Source organism: Neofelis nebulosa, chromosome 3 (genome assembly GCF_028018385.1).
Source record: "Neofelis nebulosa isolate mNeoNeb1 chromosome 3, mNeoNeb1.pri, whole genome shotgun sequence".
Taxonomy (NCBI): domain Eukaryota; kingdom Metazoa; phylum Chordata; class Mammalia; order Carnivora; family Felidae; genus Neofelis; species Neofelis nebulosa.
This window is the reverse complement of record NC_080784.1, coordinates 124176127-124197716: the sequence shown is the minus strand read 5'-3', so window position 1 is coordinate 124197716 and position 21590 is coordinate 124176127. Positions and strand designations below refer to the sequence as shown.

Here is a 21590-nt window from a genome sequence, read left to right as displayed (position 1 = left end):
AGACAGCGCAAGACGTGAGGGCCTCTCCCTTTGCGCCCTTCGCCGCCGGGCGCCAGGAGGTCGCACTACCCGGGGACAGACGTGGGACCCCGCGGAGCAGGAGGTCTCCGACAGACTCCCTCACAGCCCCCACGTGCACGACTGGCGCCGGGAGGCGGGGGCCACGGGCGGGGGCGGGGCGAAGGCCACGGGGCGGGGCGCCAGTTGCGCGCGCGGGGCGGGGGCGGGGCGCGCAGCGTGGTCTGGGCCGGCCCGGCGCTCCTTCTGCTTCCGCGCCCAGGCCCCGCAGGCCGAGCTCCTCCCCCGGCTCGGCCTCTGTCCCCTCCCCTGCCCTCTCTCCTCCTCCTCCTCCTCTTCCTCAGTGAGGCGCTCCTCCAGCAGCCAGGCAGCATGGCGGCTGTGGAGACGCGGGTGTGCGAGACGGACGGCTGCAGCAGCGAGGCCAAGCTCCAGTGTCCCACCTGCATCAAGCTGGGCATCCAAGGCTCGTACTTCTGCTCCCAGGTAGACGCCTGCTCTCCCACGGCGCCGCCGCCGCTGGCGGACTTCCTTTCCTCTGTGCCTGCCCTCGCGGCGGGTCGGGACGCGCTCCTCCTCTTCCACCCCCCGGGCGCGCCTGCCGCGCTTCCTCCTACCCCCAGCCGCAGCGCCGCCGCCCCCTCCCGCCTCCGGAGAGCCTGGGCCCCTTCGACGCGGGTGCGGTCTGCAGCGGCCATGTGGGCTGGGGGCGGAAGCGGACTTGTCCCGGGTAGCTCGGAGGTCCTAAGGCGCCGCGTTTAGGGGCGGGTTCCCGCCGCGCATCTCCTGCCGGTGCTGGGGCTACCAGGTGTGCGGGCTACCCGAGACAGGTGGGGACGCCCCGGGGAGGGGGCACGCCCCTCTGGCTTGTCTCCACAGCTCCCGGCAGGACTCTGATCGTGGTCACAGGGGGCTGCGGAGCTGGGAGTCACTCTGGTCCCGGCGGGATTGGAGGTCGGAAGACACCCGCTCGGTTTTGAGGACTGGGTTGCCTGGGGGTGGTGGGGGTCGCAGAGAGAAGGAATGTTAGCTCCAGCCCCACCTGTGTCCTTGTGTTTTACTACCGCGCTTTGACACTTAAGCAACTTTGGACGTGGGGATAGAGAGGGGTCTGTAATTCATTCTTTTGCTTTGGCACCCAAAATTATTAATTTAGAAAACCGTAAGTTAGCGTTATGAGTCACCGTTCTCATTTACTGAATTTCCCACTAAGGGAAAAAGTCAGTTCCATTAAGGGTTATGCTTTAAGGCCGTGGTGTATTTTAGTAAGTTTTGTGCAGTGGAGCAAACCCAGCACTGAATGGGGTCTTAACAGAAACGTGTGCCGGTGTTTATGTTTACTGAAGAGTACTAGTGTTCCGGTTGCATTGGAACAGAGTATTGGCAGGGTAGCAGTGGTAAGGCTCGTAGTTACAGTCCAGATTTGTTGAAGAGAGACACGTGAAAGTTCAGGTTTAAATTAGTAGCGTCCTGTGGGGAGAAGAGCATGAACAAAGAGTCTGAAGGCCTGGGCAGGGCCCTGTCCTTGCCAATTACAGTGCAGTCTTGAACTAGTCAAGTTACCTAACCTTTCTGAGCTCCCACTGTGCGGAGGGAAAGGTGATACTTTCACTTAACATATTTCACAAGGTTGTTCTGGAGCTCAAATTATCCAGTAAATGGAAATGTTGGTAAAACGTGAAGCACTTTTTTTGGTTTTAGAGGCTGTCAGTGCAGTGCAACACTGCCATATAAAAAATATCAATGAATGGAATAGAAACAAATATATAAGAACAGTAAATACAAGAATATGAATATCTTCAATATAAACTATGTAAACCTAAAGATGTATGTAAAATAAACAAATCCTTCAGGTCACAACACTTGTGCATAAGCCATTATGAGAGATCCTAGCTATATTGTATAGGTCATGTTTTTAGATAGGATATGATCCTTGACCTTGTTAATACCATTTGGAAAAAGTTGCACATGAGAAGAGTTGCTCTTTCTAAAAATAGCATTAGGACTACTCAGCATGCTAAACCTGGTATGAGTCCTTTTGTTTCTTAGAAATAATTTTCAAATTCTCATTTGTTGAAGCCTATGTGGGACCTGGATTTAAAACAAAACGAAACAAAAACCCAATAATTTGCTTTTGGAAATTATGTACCATCTTTGTGTGGAATAATGTGGTTTTCATTGCGTTTAAGATTAGGTGGCATTTTGTAATGCCTAATGAGTTAATGTGTACACACACTTACCTGTTGAGATTTTAGAAAGGTACTGTGAAACTGTACTCATCCAGCATAGGTGATGTTCTCTTAGGCACGGTATTATTCAATAGACAGAACATTGGCTTATTAAGGTTTGTGGAAAAATGCCAACACAGTTATGAAAACATGAAACTAGGGCTTCTCCTTGCCACTTCTCTGATCATCTTCACTAGGAGTGGTCTGTCTTCTGTCTGCTTCTCTGGTCGCCAGCCTGGCTGTCTGGCCAGCTTGTGTAGAAACAAGCTGAGAGCAAGACTACAAGAGGCCATAACAGAAGTAAGCCTTTCTTTTCCAGTTACTTCCTCACATCCCCTTCTTTATTTCCTTTATAATACTTTATACAATCTGTAATTTTCTCATTTATTTTCTTATTTATCTGTTTTTTAATTGGAAGGTGAGTTTCATGAATAAGCTGTCTCGTTCACTGCCCTCTTATTTCTCAACATGATGCTCTGTATGCAGTAGGTGGGCAGTGAGTGTTTGAATCAATCATAAGTGTATCACAGGGCTGCATAGAGAGGCTGCATTTGAATCATGACTTAATCATTTACTAGCCATGTGACTTTGGGCAAATAATATAGCTTCTTTATTTTCTGTTACATCCTTTTAAAATGGGGCCATTAATAGTACAGGGTTCAGTCTTCAGTAAATACTAAGAGTATGTAAAACATTTTGCACATTGGTAAATTTAATCGATGTTAGGTTTTTTTTAATATGAAATTTATTGTCCAGTTGGTTTCCATACAACACTCAGTGCTCATCCCAAAAGGTGCCCTCCTCAATGCCCATCACCCACTTTCCCCTCCCTCCCACCCCCCATCAACCCTCAGTTTATTCTCAGGTTTTTTTTTTTTTAATGTATATTTCTGAGAGACAAACAGAGCATGAGTGGGGGAGGGGCAGAGAGAGAGGGAGACACAGAATCCAAAGCAGGCTCCAGGCCCTGAGCTGTCAGCACAGAGCCCGACGTGGGGCTCGAACTTACAGAGTGTGAGATCATGACCTGAGCCGAAGTCGGTAGCTCAACCAACTGAGCCATCCAGGCTCCCCTATTTTCAGTTTTTAAGAGTCTCTTGTGGTTTGGCTCCCTCCCTAACTTTTTTTTTTTTTTTTTCCGATGTTAGGTCTTAGTGTTATACTGTGTTTTATGCTTAAGGTAGAAATATTTTTATCTGAGATGCTTAAATTTTTTTTAAGTTTATTTATTTTTAGTAATCTCTACACCTAATGTGGGGCTCAGACTTACAACCCTGATCTCAAGAGTCACGTGCTCCTCTGACTGAGCCTGCCAGGCACTCCTAAGATGCTTAATTTTTTTTGTCTTAAAATTTTTTTTTAATGTTTATTATTTATTTTTAGATAGAGACAGAGATATATAGAGAGAGAGCAAGAGCAGAGCAGGGACAGAGAGAGAGGGGAACACAGAATCTGAAGCAGGCTCCAGAATCCAAGCTGTCAGCACAGAGCCCGATGAACTGTGAGATCATGACCTGAGCTGAAGTTGGATGGTTAAGTGACTGAGCCACCCAGGCACCCCTAAAATGCTTAATTTTAAGAAAAGTTTTGGTCCTTTAAATGAGTAAAATCTGTTTTACTTGAAAATCAAGCTTTTCAGGAGTTTCTGATGTTTGATGGTATTTCCTTATAGATGCATGTCCATTTTTATTTAATAGTAGTTTATTTTTTATTTTAATTTTTTTTATGTTTCTTTATTTTGAGGGGGAGAGAGAGAGCACAAGTGGGGAAGGAACAGAGAGAGAGGGAGAGGGAGGGAATCCCAAGCAGGCTCCACAGTGTCACCACAGAGCCCGATGCTGGGCTTAAACCCACAACCCTGTGAAATCATGATATGAGCCGAAATCCAGAGTTGGATGCCTAACCAACTGAGCCACTGAGGCGCCCCAGTAGTTTAGTAGTTTCAATAGTAGTATAGGAGTTTACTTTTACTTCCTAGGAGTCTGTAAGAATATTTTGAAGATGGAGGCTGTGCTTTACTTATTTTCATTTTCTCTACCTTGTACACTATAGGCACTTAGTTTATTAACTGAAAGAAGAGAGGTTGATGGGCCTGAGAAGGAAAGCAAAGAGCATTCTTGCCCTTAGTGAATATCAGCCCAGGGCAGATGCTACCTTGTGTGTAGTTAAAGGATCAGCTGAGAAGACATGAGTGATTTCCAATCATTTATAAGATACAATAACTAAAAGATAGTATAGTGTGAGTGGAAAGAGACTGGGTATATAGTCTGACCTAGGGTTAAATCTTTGCTGCTATGTTCTTGGCTAAGTTCTCTCTTAAATTTGTAGTAGAGGGCTAATGGTGTATCCTCTTCATGGAGCTGAGGGGAAGGTGAATAAGAGCGTGCAAAGTGCTTAGCACAGTGTTCAGTGAGTGGTTTTATTATGCATATTGCCTCACATCTAATACCCTTACACTTAGTTATGAGGAAGGTTTAAAAATGTTTAGGAAGAAGTATCATTTGTTAATGAAAAAATATTTTTTTAATTATGAAAACAATTTTTAAAAAAACGTTTATTTGAGAGAGAAAGAAAGTGTGTGCGTAAGTGGGGGAGGAGAGAGAAGGAGAGAGAGAGAGAAAATCTCAAGCAGGCTCTGCAGTGCCAGCGTAAAGCCTGACACAGGGCTTGATCTCATGAGCCATGAGATCATGACTTGAGCCGAAATGAAGACTGAGACACCCAGGTGCCGTAAAACAATTTTTATTCTCCATAATAGCTATCAAAAAGTAAAATTATAAAATAATGTTATTTACAGTAGGACCCAAAGAAATCAAATAACTAGGGAAAATCTAATAAAAGCAATGAAAGATCTCTACACTAAAAAAAGTGTGTACCAGTGCTGAGAGAAATTAAAGAAAAGCTAGAAATGGAGGTATATATAGGTATACCTAATTGTATTGTGCTTGCTTTATTGTGCTTTACAGATACTGTGTTTTTTGTTTAAATTGAACGTTTGTGGCAACCCTGTGTCAAGCAAGTTTCTTGGCCCCATTTAGCTTACTTGGTGTCTCTGTCACATTTTAGTAATTCTCAGAATATTTAGAACCTTATCATCATTATTATTTTATTTTAAATTTTTTAGTTTGAGTGTTGACACACAATGTGACATTAGTTTCAGGTGTATAACAGTGATTCAACATCTCTGTACCTTTAGGCTGTGCTTACCACAAATATAGCTACCATCTGTCACTATACGGCACTATTACAATATCACTGACTACGTTTCCTGTGCTGTGTCTTTTATTCCCATGCCTTATTCATTCCATGACTGGGAGCCTGTATCTCCCACTCCCCTTCATCCATTTTGCCTACCCCCCACACATGTGCTCCTGTCTGTTTATGAACATTTTGAACAAAGTCTTGCAGTAGATTCTTTCAAAGAAGCAGTGGCAAAGTAAGGTGATGAACTGGGTCTCCAGGAAGAAAGTTGAGTAGCTGAGCCTCTTGTGGGTTGGAGTTGGAAAGGAAGGAAGGAATTGCCCTTCCAACATACAGCATCTTTGAAATGCAACCCTGTCCTCTGAAATTCTTTCTCCTTTTGTATCAAAGTTCCTGATAATGCAGTGTAGTTCTGGAACTCATCTTCATCATTGATGGAGATATTACCATATTGTATTTTATAGGGATTATCTTTACATTCCTCACATTATGTCATACCACGCCTAGATAACTGCTGTAAGTTAGGTGATTGGGTATAACTATCAGAGCTTCTTATGAAGCTCATCGATCTTATAAAGATCATTGTTGGTTTGCAGACTTTGTGGTGGTCAGTGGGGATCTTTTTTTTTTTTTTTTTTTTAAAGCTTATTTATTTATTTATTTTGAGAGGGACAGAGAGACAGAGAAGCCCAGGCACGCTCTGCGCTGATAGGACCCACCAGTGTCGGGCTCGAACTCATGAACCATAAGATCATGACTTGAGTCAAAGTCAAGATGCTTAATCGACTGAACCACCCAGATGCCCCAGTGGAGATCTTTTTATTCACATGCTTATATTATAAACAAACGTGTTGGCATTTTGGCATGAGTTATACTTATATTCCAGTAGAACTTATAAAAAGCAAGCCTCTGGGGCACCTGGGTGGCTCAGTCGGTTAAGTGTCTGACTTTGGCTCCTGTCATGATCTCGCAGCTCGTGGGTTCGAGCCCCATGTCGGCCTCTGTGCTGACAGCTCAGAGCCTGGAGCCTGCTTTGGAGTCTGTGTCTCCCTCTCTCTCTGTCCCTCAACTCACACTCTGTCTCTCTCTCAAAAAAATAAACTTTTTTTTTTTTTTTTTAAGCAGCATTTGGTAGATAATCAAAAGTGGAACAAGTCTTTAATGAATTTTTTAGAGATTGAAGGGCTGTTGGTAGTAGATGTGATCTTATATTGTTCATACAGTTTGTGGATAGATGTTTTGGTCGCTTTTTTTCTTTTTTCTTTTTTTTTTTTTTTTTTGGTGAGTCTTTTTGACATACAAAAAATTATTTGGCATACAAAATTTTTAGTTTGGTCTTAGTAAAATTGGCAGGGGTGGCGTGACAGACACATAAGCACATAGCTAAGCGCATGCTTAGCTCTAGATGTTAGGAGGGAAAAGCAATGGCATGGTAACTCCTGTATTAATTACTGAGGAATTGTCCTTGGTATTAATAGCAAACCCATTTAGTAGATATAATATAGGCAGGCATACTCTGTAAAGCAACTATTGTGAATCTCTGCATATCAAAGATTTAATGTAATGGAGTATAAATATAATTACTACCCTTTCTGCTTGATCATGAACCTCTCCTGACCTCACAGTTTCAACATGAAGCATTTGCTTATTCATGCTTGGGCAGGTAGTACTCCTAGCTCAACAATTACACCTTTTTCTTTTGATTTCTTTGATTAGTATCAGTCTTGTGTGTGGCTTTGAATAAAGAGCAATTCAACACACTCTGTAAGCTGTGTCTTCTTGTCTCAACGTGTTTGGCAGCTATAGTTAAACCTGGGAGAGGGACCGTGTAATTCTTCCCCCGAGTTATATATTGCAAGTAAGTTCTCTTGTAGCACTCGCTGTTCCCAATAGCTAAGTTGTGGAAACAACCAGAGTGTCCATGGGTGGGTGAATGGATAAATAAAATGTGGCATATACACATAGTGGAATACTATGCAGCCTTAAAAAATGAGAGTCTGCAGTGTGCCATGACATTATATTAACTGATACAAGCCAGTTAACAGACACTACATGATTCTACTTACATGAGGTATCTAAAATAGTCAAATTCATAGAATCAAAGAATATAATGGTAGCTGCCAGGGGCTGGGAGGAGGGAGAAGTGGAAGGTGCTAATCAGGCATTAAGTTTCAGTCACACACACACACACACACACACACAAACACACACCCCTCTAGAATAAGCTCTAGAGGTCTGCTATTCAACATTTTACCTACAACAAGGAAAATTATATTGACACTTAAAAAAAAATTCTCTCCTGTTTTTGTCTCCAGTAACTTACCTGTTTTACCATAAAATTCAGTAGGGACTTCTTCCTGATACACTAGAGCTGTGCCATGTCTGTTGGAAAGCATTCTTAAAAACGCTGTTAGCTGGGGTCTGCTAGTGTCCCATTTATCTGGGTCATAGCTCAGGCCTCTAGTGGTTAGGGTAAAAAAGATAAATTGTGACTGTAGCAATTTCCTTAATAAAGTAAGAGGAGACAGAGACTTCTCCATATTGTAAACCTGTCTTTAATGATTTTCCCTTGATGAAAGGTACAAAAGGGCAACCTTTTATATCACATTCCGAAGGCTACTTTGTCTTATCCATCAAGCTATGACGTTAAATCACTCAGTAAAATAGGTAAATGTAAGTGCCATTAGACCTGCCTTGGCTTCCCCCTCCCTCCCTCAAATGGGACGTGACTTTTTGGGTGAAGGGATTTATTTTATTCCTGGTTATTTTGCTAATTGGTACTACTGATAGGTTTGATTATTTGAATACTGATAACTTTGCATTGTTCACTACTAAGGAAATGCAGAGAAAAATATAAATGCAGTTATTGTGTGAATAATTTAGTATTGTTTTTGAATTGAGGTTTTATGTACCTTAAAGTCAGGATCTATATATAAGTATTATCTTTTTTTTTCTTTGCTAAATTGTTTTCGTTAGATTTTGAGTAGAATTAAAAACTACTGGTAAATCATCCATAGAATCTAAAAAGAAAAAAAAAAGACATGGTAAATGCCTAAGCACTTAAGTTATTAAAAAGAACATTACTAGTAAAACAAGTAAAACCAGAAGGCTCCGATGCTTTCCTCACACAAGAGGTACTACATATCCTGAATTTTGTGTTTATCATTCATTTGCTTTCCCATATGTTTGATTCCTTAGATAATGCATTGTTTACTTTTGATGTTTTTGAAAATTTTGTAAATGAAATCACTGCTAGTTTTCTTGTGCAACTTGCTTTCTTCGTTTAACATTAAGTTCTTAAGATTGATTCGTGTTGTGTGTAGCTCTAGCTCATTCATTTTCATTCTCTATGGTATTCCAATGAATTCATATATCATAGTTTATTCATTTCTTTGTTAATGGAAATTTGGGTTGTTCTAAGTTTTTGTTATTGTAAACAGTGCTGCTTTAAATAGTCTTGTACCTAGCTCTTGGTGCCTGTGTGCAAGAGTTTCTCCTGGGTATATACCCAGGAGAAAAATTCTTGAGTCATAGGATACGTATGTGTTTAGCTTTATTTTGATGGTGCCAAATTGTTTTTCAATGCGCTTGTACTTCTCCTCCCATCATCCAAAACTTTATATTGTTCTATATCCTAGCTAGGACTTGAAATTAACAGACATTTTGGTTTTTGTCAATCTGGTCTTTTGTGTTACTTCTGAATAACAACATTCATTGGGTTATTTGTATGTTTGTAAACCTGAAAAAATTTAACTGTCTCCAGGGACTTAATAGTTACTTGTACAAACAGGAAGTACTTTAAAAAAGACAAGTGATTGAATCATTGTGTTGTGCACATGAAACTAATATTATATGCAAGTATACTTCTCTTAAGAAAAATAACAAGGAGGGGCGCCCGGGTGGCTCAGTTCATTAAGCATCCATCTCTTTGTTTTGGCTCAGGTCATGATCTCATGGTTCATGGGTTCAAGCCCCACATTGAGCTCTGTGCTGACAGCACGGAGCCTGCTTGGGATTCTGTCTCCCTCTTTCTCTGCCCCTCCCCTTCTCACTCTCTGTCACTCTCAAAAATAAATAAATAAACATTAAAAAAAGTTTTTTTTTTAAAAAAAAAAGAAAGAAAAATAACAAGGAGGTGCTAAGTGAAAGTTAGAGACAAATAATTATTTTTTCCTTTATTTTACAATTTTAAGTTCCCTAGTTTTTTATTTCGAACAGTTTCAAACCATAGAAAAACCTAAAGATGAATATTATAACTAATTGCAGTATACTCATCACCTAAATTAATGTTGTGCCTTGCTTGCTTTGTGCCTGCTTGTGTGTATATTGCATTTTTGTATGCATTTGTTGAAACATTTGAGAATAAGTCACAGACAACATGACACCACAGCCATTAACTATTCAGCATGCGTTCTCTAACGACAAGGATGTTTTTCTTTCTTAACTACAGTGCCATGATTACATTTAAGAAAATTGACAAGGATTCCCTAATGTCGTCTAATAGTCCAGCCTGTTCATATTTCTCAGTTATTCGCTAAGCACGTCTTTAATAGTTGTATGTTTTGCTTTTTGTTATTTTTGGAATCAAAATCCTATCAAAGCTCACAAATAGCATTTGATTGTCCTCTCAGCCTCTTTGAATTTGGAAGAGTTCTCTCATCTTTATTTCATGATGCTGACTTTTACAGAGACTACTCAGTTGTCTTATAGAGTATCACACATTCTTGATTTTTTTATTATTTCCTTATAGTGTCTTTAAGTTGTTCTTTTATCCCCTGTATTTTCCTTAAGCCAGATATTAGGTCCAGAGGCCTAATTGGAATATGTCAAGATTCCCTTGAAAAGACTCCTGGGTGATGCTGTGTGCCTTGTATTGTATCACATCAGGAGGCACAAAACACCGGGTTGTCCCACCACTAAACTTGATCTCTTTGTTAAAGTGCTACCAGATCACCACTGTAAACACATTTTTCACTTAGCAATGACTGTGTAATCTGTGGGGTGATCCTCTGGCACTATGAGAATATGCTTTTTTTCAACATGCTTTCTCCTAGTGGTTTTAGTATCCATTAATGATGCTTGTCTGATAATTATTCCAATAGGGGTTGCAAATGGTGATTCCCCTCCCCACTGCATTCTGGCATTTAATAGCTGATTTTTTTTTCTTGTAAGGAAGAGTTTATCTTTATCAACTGGCTAATAAATTATGTTCCACCTAAAAACGTACTATAATATTCCTACTAAAAAGACATGTAACGGTAATGCATCGGTCACTTTAAACGGTCACAAATGTTTGTTGGAGTTTTCACATTTTTCAGTATAGGGACCTTTGAATTTTTTCCCCCTTCATTAAACATTAAAATAGGTTACAGTCCTTACTCTTTTTGATGTTCAAATTGTCTCAGATTCAGTCAGTGGTACCACTTTCAAAGTGACTTCTGTAGCTTTTTGACCTTCCTTCATTAGTCTCTGATTGCTTCCTGGCTTTCTGCTACAAGACAAATCAGATTTACCTTGTAATTTCCCTATCCCAGACATAGAATCAGTCCTGTCTCTAAGGAGCTCTTGTTTTTGGTAGGAATGTCTTTAGAAATCCAGATCTGGGTGCTTTAAGTATGTTTCATGCTCCTGGAGTGTCCTTGTCTCTAGGAAAAGGAGTAGTAAGATCTTCGGGAAATTTTGCTGATGACCATATGAGGGACATAAATAAAACCTCTACAGGGCAGTCTTTCTAAAGGAGTACACTAAATAGGTGAAAAAATGCTATAGGTAAGGACAGGTCCTAGAAGACCTGAAGGAGGTGAGTTAAGAACTGGATTTTGATAAATTACAGAAATAACTGAAAGTGGAAAAGTGAATCAGAAGGTGTGCATTAGGGTGTAGGAGAGGACATTCTTTCCAGGGGAAGGATGAACTTATGGAAGTAGAGATGCAAGCTGAGAAGGTGTTGTGTCATAGCAAATAGAGTAGCTTTACTGTAGTGAAGAGTAGGGGTAGTTAGTAGGGACAGAGACCTTGCTGTTCCCTTAAGCATATTTTTGAAAATGTAAATATCTCCTTTTGGTTTTCATTGCAAAAAGCAGTACATGATCTTTGCATAAATTTAATAGAAGCATGTAAAGTAAAAAGTCCATCATGATGATACCTAGAAGAATGTTAACACTCTGGTTAATTATCTTTCCAGACTTTTATATTTGTATTGCATAGAAGTTAAGAACATAGATAGTACCTCAAGAGGGCCTGCATTTAAAACCTGGCTTTATGTTTTTTGGACATGTTAATTAATCTGTCTGTGTCTCAGTTTTCTCATCTGTAAAATGGGATGATAATATTACCTACCTCTTAGAGTTGTAGGATTAACAGCATTGATACATGGTAAGTGTCTAAATCTGTGCTTGGCATATAGTACATGCTCAAATGTCAGCTGTTTTTATTTTTTCAAAACAAAAATGAGGTCATTGCTCTTACATAGAGCTATTCAGTTGTAGAACTTAACCCTTTTTTTTTTTTCCCCCTTAAATTTATTCTGAAAGAGAGCGTGCATGAGTCAGGGGGAGGGACGGAGAGAGAGGGAGAGAGAATCCCAAACAGGGATTCTGACATGGGGCTTGATGCTATGAACCATGAGATCATGACCTGAGCTGAAATCAAGAGTCGGTCTTAAGTGACTGAGCCACCCAGGTGCCCCTTAACTTTTTTTAAAGTTATGTCTTTTTTTTCTTATTGTAAAAAAACCCACAAACGACCACTGTCACCATTTTTAAGTGTACAATTTTGGTAGTGTTAAGTATATCTACTACATTGTTGTTGAGCAGATCTCCAGAAATGTTTCATTTTGCAGAACTGAAACCCGTTAAATAACAACTCTCCTTTACTCCCTTCTTCTAGCCTAGCTACCCACCATTGTGCTTTCTTTATACATGAATTTGAATATTTTAGATACTTCATACAAGTGGAATCACATAGTATTTGTCCTTTTGTGACTGGCTTATTTCACTTAACATAGTGTCCTTAAGGTTCATCCATGGTGTAGCAAGTGACAGGATTTAGTTCCTTTTTATGGCTGCAGAGTGTTCCATTGTGTGTATGTACCACATTTTGTTTGTCTGTTCATCCTTTGGTAGACATTTGGGTTGCTCCCATCTCTTGGCTATTGAGAACAGTGCTGCTGATGAATGTGCTGTCCAAATGTCTCTTTGACCCTGCTTTCAATTCTTTTGTATATATATGTCGAAGAGGCATTGCTGGATCTTTAACTAGTTATATGTTCATTTTTTGAGGAACCATCATACTGTTTTCTATAGCAGCTACATTATCCCAGTATGGTTTACATAGTAGTTTACAGTTCCACCAACAGTACACAAACATCCCAGCTTCTCCAAATCCCTGCCAGTATTTTCAGGTTTTTTTTGATAGTAGCTTATCCTAGTGGGTGTGTGATGATATGTCATTGGGTTTTGATTTATATTTCTCTGATGACTAGTGATATTGAGCATCTTTTCAGATGCTTATTGGCCTTTTTATTTATTTTTTTAAAATCATTGTTGGAGAAATGTCTGTTGAAGTCCTTTGCCCATTTTTTAAATCAGGTTATGTGATTTTTTTCTAGTTGGGTTGTAGGAGTCTTTGTATATTCTGGATATTCACCCCTTATCAGATACATGATTTGCATATCTTTTTTACCATTCCATAGGTTGCCTCTTCACCTTTGATTGTGTCCTTTGATGAGCAAAAGTCTTAATGTTTGATGTAGTCCCACTTTATTTTTGCTTGTGTTGCCTTTTCTTTTTGGTGTCACATGCAAGAAATCATTGTATCTAATGTCATGAAGCTTTTCCCCTGAGTTTTATGGTTTTGGGCCTTATGTTTACTTCTTTAACCAGTTTTGAGTTAATTTTTATATATGGTGTAAGATAAGGGTCCAACTTCATCTTTTGCATGTGGATCTCTAGTTTTCCTAACACCATTTATTGAAGGGACTGTCCTTTCCATATTGAGTGGTGTTGGTACTCTAATAAGGTCATTTAACTATATATCTGGGGGTTTATTTCTGGACTCCATTCTATTCCAGTTGTCTCTATATTTGTCTTAATGGCAGTATCATACTGTTTTGATTATTGTAGCTTTGTAGTATGCTGTATGTATGTAGCATGTAGTATGACACTTTGTAGAAGTGTCAGTCTTCTGAGTTGGTTCTTATTAAAACTAATTGTTTTGGTTGTTTGGGGTCCCTTTAGATTCCATATGAATGTTAGGACGACTCTTCATTTCTGCAAAATAAGTTTTTGAGATTTTAATAGTGATTTTGTTGAATCTGTAGATTGCTTTGGGTAGTACTGACATCTTAACAGTATTAAGTCTTTCAATCCATAAACAGGACTGCTTTCCATTTGTATGTGCCTTTAATTTCAGCACTGTTTTGTAATTTTCTGTGTATAAGTCCCTTGCCTTGTTAGATTTATTTCTAGGTATTTTATTCTTTTTGATGTTATAAATGGAGTTGTTAATTTCCTTTTCAGATTATTCACTGTTAGTGTATAGAAACATTGTTGCATGTTGATTTTGTATCCTTCAACTTTACTGATTTTGCGTATTAGTTCTAATAGTTTTTCACTTTAGAATCTTTAAGAAGTTTTCTACATATAAGATTATGTCATCTGTGAACTAAGATAATTTTGCTTTTCCTTTCTAGTTGGAAGCCCTTTATTTCTCTTTCTTGCTTAATTGCTCTGGCTAAGAATTCCAATACTGTGTTGAATAGCAGTGGTGAGAGTGGGCATCCTTGAGTTATTTCTGGTCTTAGAGGAAAAGCTTTCACTCTTTTTCCATTGACTGTGATGTTAGCTGTTGGCTTTTATTATGTTGAGGTTAGTTTCTTCTGTTCCTAACTTAAGTGTTTTTATCATTGAAAGCGTGTTGACTCTTGTCAAATGTTTTTCCTGCATCAATTGATAATGACTTTGATTTTTGTCCTTCATTCTGTTAATGTAGTGTTGAATTTTATATACTGATCAGTTGACTTTGTGTGTGTTGAACCATCCTTGCATTCCAGGAACCCATGTCATCATGGTGTATAATTTTTAAAATGTGTTGTTGGATTTGGTTTGCTAATGTTTTGTTGAGGATTTTTGCATCAATATATTTATTTTTATTTTTATTTTTTTAAATGTTTTTTATTTATTTTTGAGAGAGACAGAGACAGAATGTGAGTAGGTTGGGGGCAGAGAGAGAGGGAGACACAGATTCAGAAGCAGGCTCCAGGCTCTGAGCTGTCAGCGCAGAGCCCGATGTGGGGCTTGAACTCAGGAGTCATGAGATCGTGACCTGAGCCGAAGTCGGATGCTCAACTGATTGAGCCACCCAGACGCCCCTGCATCAATATTAATCAGGGATATTGGTTTGTAGATTTGTTGTGGTGTCTTTTGTCTGGCTTTGGTATCAGGATATCACTGGCTTTGTAGAATGAACGCACTGAGAATTTACCCTCTTTATTGTTAGTTGAGTTTTCTCTCTTTTTTTCTAAGTAGCTAAGGGTTTGTCAATTTTGTTGATCTTTTAAAAAATATTCCACTCTTAGTTGTGTTCATTCTTACCCCCCACCATTGTTTTTTATCTTTTATTAATCTGTTGTAATCTTTATCATTTGCTTTCTTCTGCTAGCTTTAGATTAGGTATGTTCTTTTTTAAAGTTCCCTGAGGTGTAAAGTTAGTGTTATTAATTTGAGATCTTTTTTCCTTTTTAATGTATGAATTTATAGCTATAAACTTCACTTATCCTGCATCCCATAAATTTTGGTATGTTGTGTTTTGTTCTCATTTGTCTCAAGGTATTTGGTAATTTTCTTTGTGTCATTCTCTTTGATCCATTGATTGTTTAAGAGCACATTGTTTAGGGGTGCCTGGATGGTTCAGTTGGTTGAGTGTCCAACTTTGGCTCAGGTCATGATCCTGCGGTTTGAGGGTTCTGCCCACATTGGGCTAGCTGCTCTCAGCGTGGAGTCTGCTTTGGATGCTCTGTCTCCCTCTCTTTATGCCCCTCCCCCACTCATGCTCTGTCTCTCAAAATTAAAAACATTAAAAAAGGAGAGTACATTGTTTAATTTCCACACATTTGTGGATTTTTCCAGTTTTCCTTCTAATTTACTTTTTTTTTTTAACACTAAAACATTGTAGAATTCTTTGTATGCTTGTAAGTAAGGTTATTTCCATTACTTTTAATAATGATGTAGGATTTATTTGCATGGTTGAATCAGAATTTAAACCATATTATATTGATGGATATCTAAACTCTCTTTAGCTTTTCACAATTATAAACAATACTGCAGTGAGCCTTAAATTGCATGTTTGCTTGTTTGTCAGGTTATTTTCCTTGGCTAAATTTTTGGAAGTGGATATTATGATGAGCACTGAGTAATGTATAGAATTGTTGCATCAGTATGTTGTTCACCTGAAACTAATATAACTGTATATCAATTATACTTAAATATATAAATTTTTTGGAGGGAAGTGGAATTACTGGCTCAAATGGTATTTTTCTGTGTGGGAATATATATATGTGTTGTATATTTATATACATGTTATATTTGATACATGGAGCCTTCTTGGTATCAGTTGATCATTCAAGACTCATTAACACTGAATGGTGTGTCTGTTTACTCAGACCCTTATCAACATGAATTGATTTTAGTTTTGAGAGGGCAGAAAAGAACAAGATAATACAGGTTCTTAAGGAGGCAGGAGTAGGTAGGTGTTCACATTAGGAAAACCATTTAATGTTAATTCTAGCAACTACTTGTAGGATGGTTTGTGGTTTGGAATCAGAAAAGATTGGAGAGAGGAGAGGGTTCTGGTAGGGATACCATTTGGGAAGCTGTTTTGGTAATTTGACATGTCAGTAGAGCCTAAAATAGGGTGGGGATATTGGGATTAACTAGATAAGAAGAATAAAATAGGAAAAGACTTGTTCTAGCAGTGAAATGAAAACACAGGTCTCTTAATTCTGTTGGTACTTTATTGCTCTCCAGAGATTCACAATCCTGGAAATAAATAAGAATCCCCTATGTAGCCTATCCTCAGAAAAGAAAAGCTTTCCAGGTGTTTCTTTTATGTAGCCAGGATTAAGAACCATACTCTCTCATAGCAGCTCCTAAAACTGGTAGACTTTTGCTGGTGCTAAAGAAAAAATACCTTCTCTTGGGGTGAAAACTAAAGGTTTACACAACTAGTTATAAGAGGTAATCAATACACAGTGCTTTGGTGCTGTTAAATAGGTGGAGACTAAAGCAGTGAGCAAAGTGCTCTCAAACAAGCACCAAATAAGTACAGGTGACCTGTTAGGCTTGGCGGTGGGGTGGGGTGTGGTGGACATTTATATAGGGAAGGTAGCATTTGAAATAGACCTGAAGGGATAGGTAAGGCTTCTGAGAACTCAGATGTAAAGGTGAGTGTCAGGAGCACATAGACCAGGTTGTGCAAAGGAAAGGGACGTGTGTTTGGGGAACTTTAAGTCTAGTTTTAATTAGGTCATTGGTACATTTCTCAGAGATGAGCAGGGAAAGATTGCCAACTTAAGCATTCAGAGGTTGGTTTTTAAGGAAATGGGCAGTCACTCGGGGCTTTGGGTGGTCCTTGGCTGATAACGAATGGGAGAAGAGAAAGAGGGAGATTGTGGTTTAGGGAAGGAACACTGTTCAGTCATCAAGAGTTACTAGGAGATGTGAGAATGTTCTTGACGTCCTCAGTGATTTTTGAAGGTCATGACCAGGTTGCTTCATGGCCTCAGCAAGTAAGGGGAAGGTGGGTGCACTTATACAGGTGAGAGGTGTTTCTTAGGAATATTTTCTTGAATCTTCAGATATCTTGAAATACAAGCCTTTAGCTAATTAAGCTGTTTCATGAGATAGTTCCCAGTTTATTTAATGAGAATAATCCTATTAGTCCTCTTATTAAAAAATTGGGATTTGATGTAAGTTTCATGAACTAAATATAAAGCACTCTGAAATCCTTTGAGGAAAGTAGAAGGCTATTTGGTGGAGAGCTACTTTTCAGTGAATGTGTGAAATTTCAAAATGTTAGCTGATGATGGCTACATTGAAAATACAGTTGGGAGAAAAATCGATGTGGGACAGAGTTGATCTCCAGTGCATCATAAGCTTCTTTAGAATACCAAGTAGTCTGAAAAATGTAAAACGTGTTGTGTTTTTCCAGGAGTATGTTCTTGTTGTAAGTGTTCTTTGCTGAAGCAGAGTCAAGCATGATTATTTTTAAATCTTGGTAATTACTGCATAGCTTGTGACTTTTTAAAACAGATATGAAAAAATAATTTTCCATGAATGCTTAAGGGGTATTTTAAATGTTGATCTTTATATATTATTTTGGGTTGTTTTACTTTGCCCACCATGAAGTGAGGATGGAGAAGGATTTTGAAATATGATCCCTTTAAAAAATTTATGCTGCTTTTAGTTTATTCAAAGTTTACCTCAGAATCAAATCAGTGGTACAGATCACAGTGGAATAGATTATTAAGTGAATTGTAGAGGCAGTTAGAAATGTCAGTTCCCACTGAGGGACAGATGGTATTTAAAATCATTTATTATTATCTTCTGTACTCTTGAAGAAAGGTAAGGTTTGAATGGAGCAGAGGAGGGCATATGATTATTTAAGCTTAATTGCTTTGAAAGATACATTTAGAGTTGGGCACAGGTGGGAGTGGCACCAGCTCCCTGCTCCTGTCTCAGAGAACTCTTTTTTTTTTTTTTAATGTTTATTTTGAGAGAGAGAGCAAGAGAGAGTGAGTGCAGTGCGCATGTGCGAGTGGTGGGAGGGGCAGAGAGAGGATCCCAAGCAGGCTTTGTGAGGTCAGTGCCAGGTCCAACGAGGGTCTCGAACTCATGAACCTCGAGATCATGACCTGAGTGGAAATTAAGAGTCAGTTGCTTAACCAACTGAGCCATTCAGGTGCCCCATCTTATTTCCCCTTTACTGAGCTGTCGCTTCTTCAGAGCCCTGCCCTGTGAGCTTTGTAGCTGCATAGAAAGAGTGGACCTTGGAACCTGAAAGCCCAACAGCTGTTTGAGCTGGTTCAAGTTATTTAATCCTTTCCTGTTTTAGTTTCCCCATCTGTAAAATGGGAATCTTAATATCCGATTCCTAGGATAAGTGTGAGGTCTGAGTGAGATAATGCATGTAAGGTGCCTGTCACACACACAAAAAAGGCTCTCAACAAATGGTAGTTCCAATCAACAAATGTTGACTGGAGGCTTGACAGGCCTTTATCTCTAATGGACAGTGATCCTCCTAACTCAGCTTGACAGAAACCTTCCTCTAGATTTTTGCCACCTGGTCCTTTCTATTCATTAAGATGGCAGGAATTTGTGTTTTTGAGACAAGACTCTGAAGCAGAGAAGCTATGACAGCTTCCCTATTACCTGTTGACCAGTAATAATAAGGGTTGGTATTAATATTGAAATGGTAGTTAGACAGGAAAGGGAAGACAGGGCAGCAGGAAAACCCTGAATTAAGAAATACCAACAATGCATACTGAGAGACTTAAAATGCCCACAACTTTGCAAAACAAATACTGTGAAGTTGTATTGTGCAGTATAAAAAGGAATAATCTACCATAGTCAGCTAGTTTATTTCAGGGAGTTAGAAATCATGAAATAATAGGAAAAGCTATTAATATAGTAATACATCAAATCATTACATCAAATACAAAAAATTGCTTCTATGGATGCCGAAAATGAATTTCATAGGTTTCAGCATGAGTCTCTAATATTTTTAGAGTAGAAATAGAAAAATTATTTCCTGAATGTGAGAAAAAGTGTAAGAGTCCTCCAATTCTTTTCTTCTTTTTCAAAATTGTTTGAGCAATTCTAGTTTGTTTGCATTTTTATATAAATTTTAGAATTGTACTTTTTTATGTCTAAAAGAAAAATCCTGATTGGAATTGCTTAAAACTTATAAATGAATTTGGGGAGAATTGACATCTTTCAGATGTTGAGTTTTCCACTCTGTGCATACAAGATACCTCTCTACTTATTTAGGTCATATTTGATCTCTTATTATTAACTAGTTTTCAGCCTATAGCTGCTGTTCATGTTTTGTTACTTTTATATTATTTAATTTTGGGAGGAGTGGTTTTTAATGGTATTGCTCTTGTGTCATTTTCCAGTTATATACTGCCAGTATATAGAAATACAGTGGGTTTTTGTGTGTTGACTCTGTATTTGTAACCCTGATATTTTACTTCTGGGAGTTTTTTCCTTTGTATTTCTAATTTTTTTTATTTATTTGTATTTTTTTTTTATTTGAGAGAGAAAGAGCCTGAGCCGGGGGAGAGGGGCAGAAGGAGAGAAGAGAGGAGCGGGGGCCGGGGGGGGGGGGGGGAGAGAGAGAGAGAGAGAGAGAGAGAGAGAGAGAGAGAGAAGAAAGAAAATCTTAAGCAGCCTTCATGCTTAGTGTTGAGCCAAAATCAAGAGCTGGACGCTCAACCAACTGAGCCACCCAGGTGCTGCTGTATTTTTATATAGATAATTATGTCATCTTTGAAAGAGGATCCTTCCTTCCCTCCTTCCTTCCTCTCTCTTTCCCTCCCCCTCTCTCCTTCTCTCTCCCTCTTTCTCCCTCTCCCTCTATCTCTCTCTCTCCTCTCTCTCCCTCTCTCCTCTCTCTCCCTCTCTCCTCTCTCTCCCTCTCTCTCTCCCTCTTCCTGCCTTCCCTGTCTGTATGCCTTTTATATTTATTTTTCATGCCTTGTTGAATTAAAAAAAATTTTTTTTTTAATGTTTATTTTTGAAGGATAGAGAGACAGAGTGTGAGTGGGGAGGGGCAGAGAGAGAGAGGGAGACCCAGGATCGGAAGGAGGCTCCAGGCTCTGAGCTGTCAGCACAGAGCCTGAGGCGGGGCTCGAGCCCACAGACCTTGAGATCATGACCTGAGCTGAAGTCAGACGCTCAGCCCACTGAGCCACCCAGGTGCCCCTATGTCAAATAGTTTTTAAAAAAAGTTTTCAACATTTATTTTGAGAGAAAGACAAAGTGAATGAATGGGGGTAGAGAGAGAATCTCAAGCAGACTCTGCACTGTCAGCACAGAGCCTGATGTGGGGCTCAAACCCATGAACCATGAGGTCATGACCTGAGCTGAAATCAAGAGTCAGATGCTTAACTGACTGAACCACCCAAGCATCCCAATATATGTCAAATAATTTTAGATTGTATCCTGGAGATTTTGAATATTATGAGATCTTGAGTCTTGTTTAGATCCTATGGAGAATGTTGATATTTTTGTTTTAGCAGGCTATTAATCTAGTTAGATTCAGGCTATGAGTTCTTACCTGCCTTCTGACCCAGTGCTTGGTCTGAGACTTGGATGATGGATTTTCGATTAGTTCTTTTCTCACAAGCATCAGTTTATTGTATTATGGACAACTTTCCGTAAGTTCCCTTTCTGGAACAACTTGCAGGTACTTTCTGGTTCTTTGGGAATTCTCTTTTTTGGTCTTCTGGCCAGTAAGCTGCGGTTTAGTTACCTGCTTTGCTGCACACTTCATGACTGTGCCTGTATCTGTGGTCAAATGGCGAGAGGGCAGAGGCAAAAAAAAAAAAAAAGGCAGTAGGGTTTAATCCCACCCTCTCTGCACTGATCAGAGAAGGAAAATGCCCCTTCGTCAGAACTTTGGCTCCTACAAACTCATGTAGTAGATGGCCACCTCAGGATCACTTTGGGGTCTGGGGTGTGAGAGGATAGAAGAGAGAGAAGGTGGATACCCATGCTCTTTGAGCATTAGGAGTTCCCTGTCCTGATTTGTTTTTTTTTTAATCTTTATTTATTTTTGAGAGAGAGAGACAGCGTATGATCAGGGGAGGAGCAGAGAGAGAGGGAGACACAGAATCTGAAGCAGGCTCCAGGCTCTGAGCCATCAGCACAGAGCCTGACGCGGGGCTCAAACTCACGAACTCTGATTCTTGAACCAAAATTAGAGGATTTCTCCTGGAGCACTCTGTCTTCGTGGCCTGGCTTTCTAAGGGTTGCATAGCTTAGTATTCTGCCAGAGATTGGTCCCAGGTTGTACTCAGACACCTTGAGCCAGTAGGCTGGGTTCTCTGATGGTCTGCGTGTTAGGAGCAAATTTGAACTTTGG

The 21590-nt window shown here is 39.5% G+C and overlaps 1 protein-coding gene across 3 annotated transcripts in view; it reads left to right on the top strand.

The window, feature by feature from the left end:
- The first annotated feature begins 239 nt into the window (after nucleotides 1–239).
- Nucleotides 240–21590, top strand: part of METAP1 (methionyl aminopeptidase 1) — a 62633-nt gene continuing 41282 nt past the window's right edge. For 2 of the 3 annotated variants that reach the window (XM_058721840.1, XM_058721841.1), the window contains exon 1: nucleotides 240–504. In XM_058721840.1, the coding sequence (XP_058577823.1) occupies nucleotides 391–504 (114 nt within the window). In that variant the 5' untranslated portion in view covers nucleotides 240–390. The remainder of the gene's footprint in view (nucleotides 505–21590) is intronic. The other variant, XM_058721839.1, reaches the window with a different exon arrangement.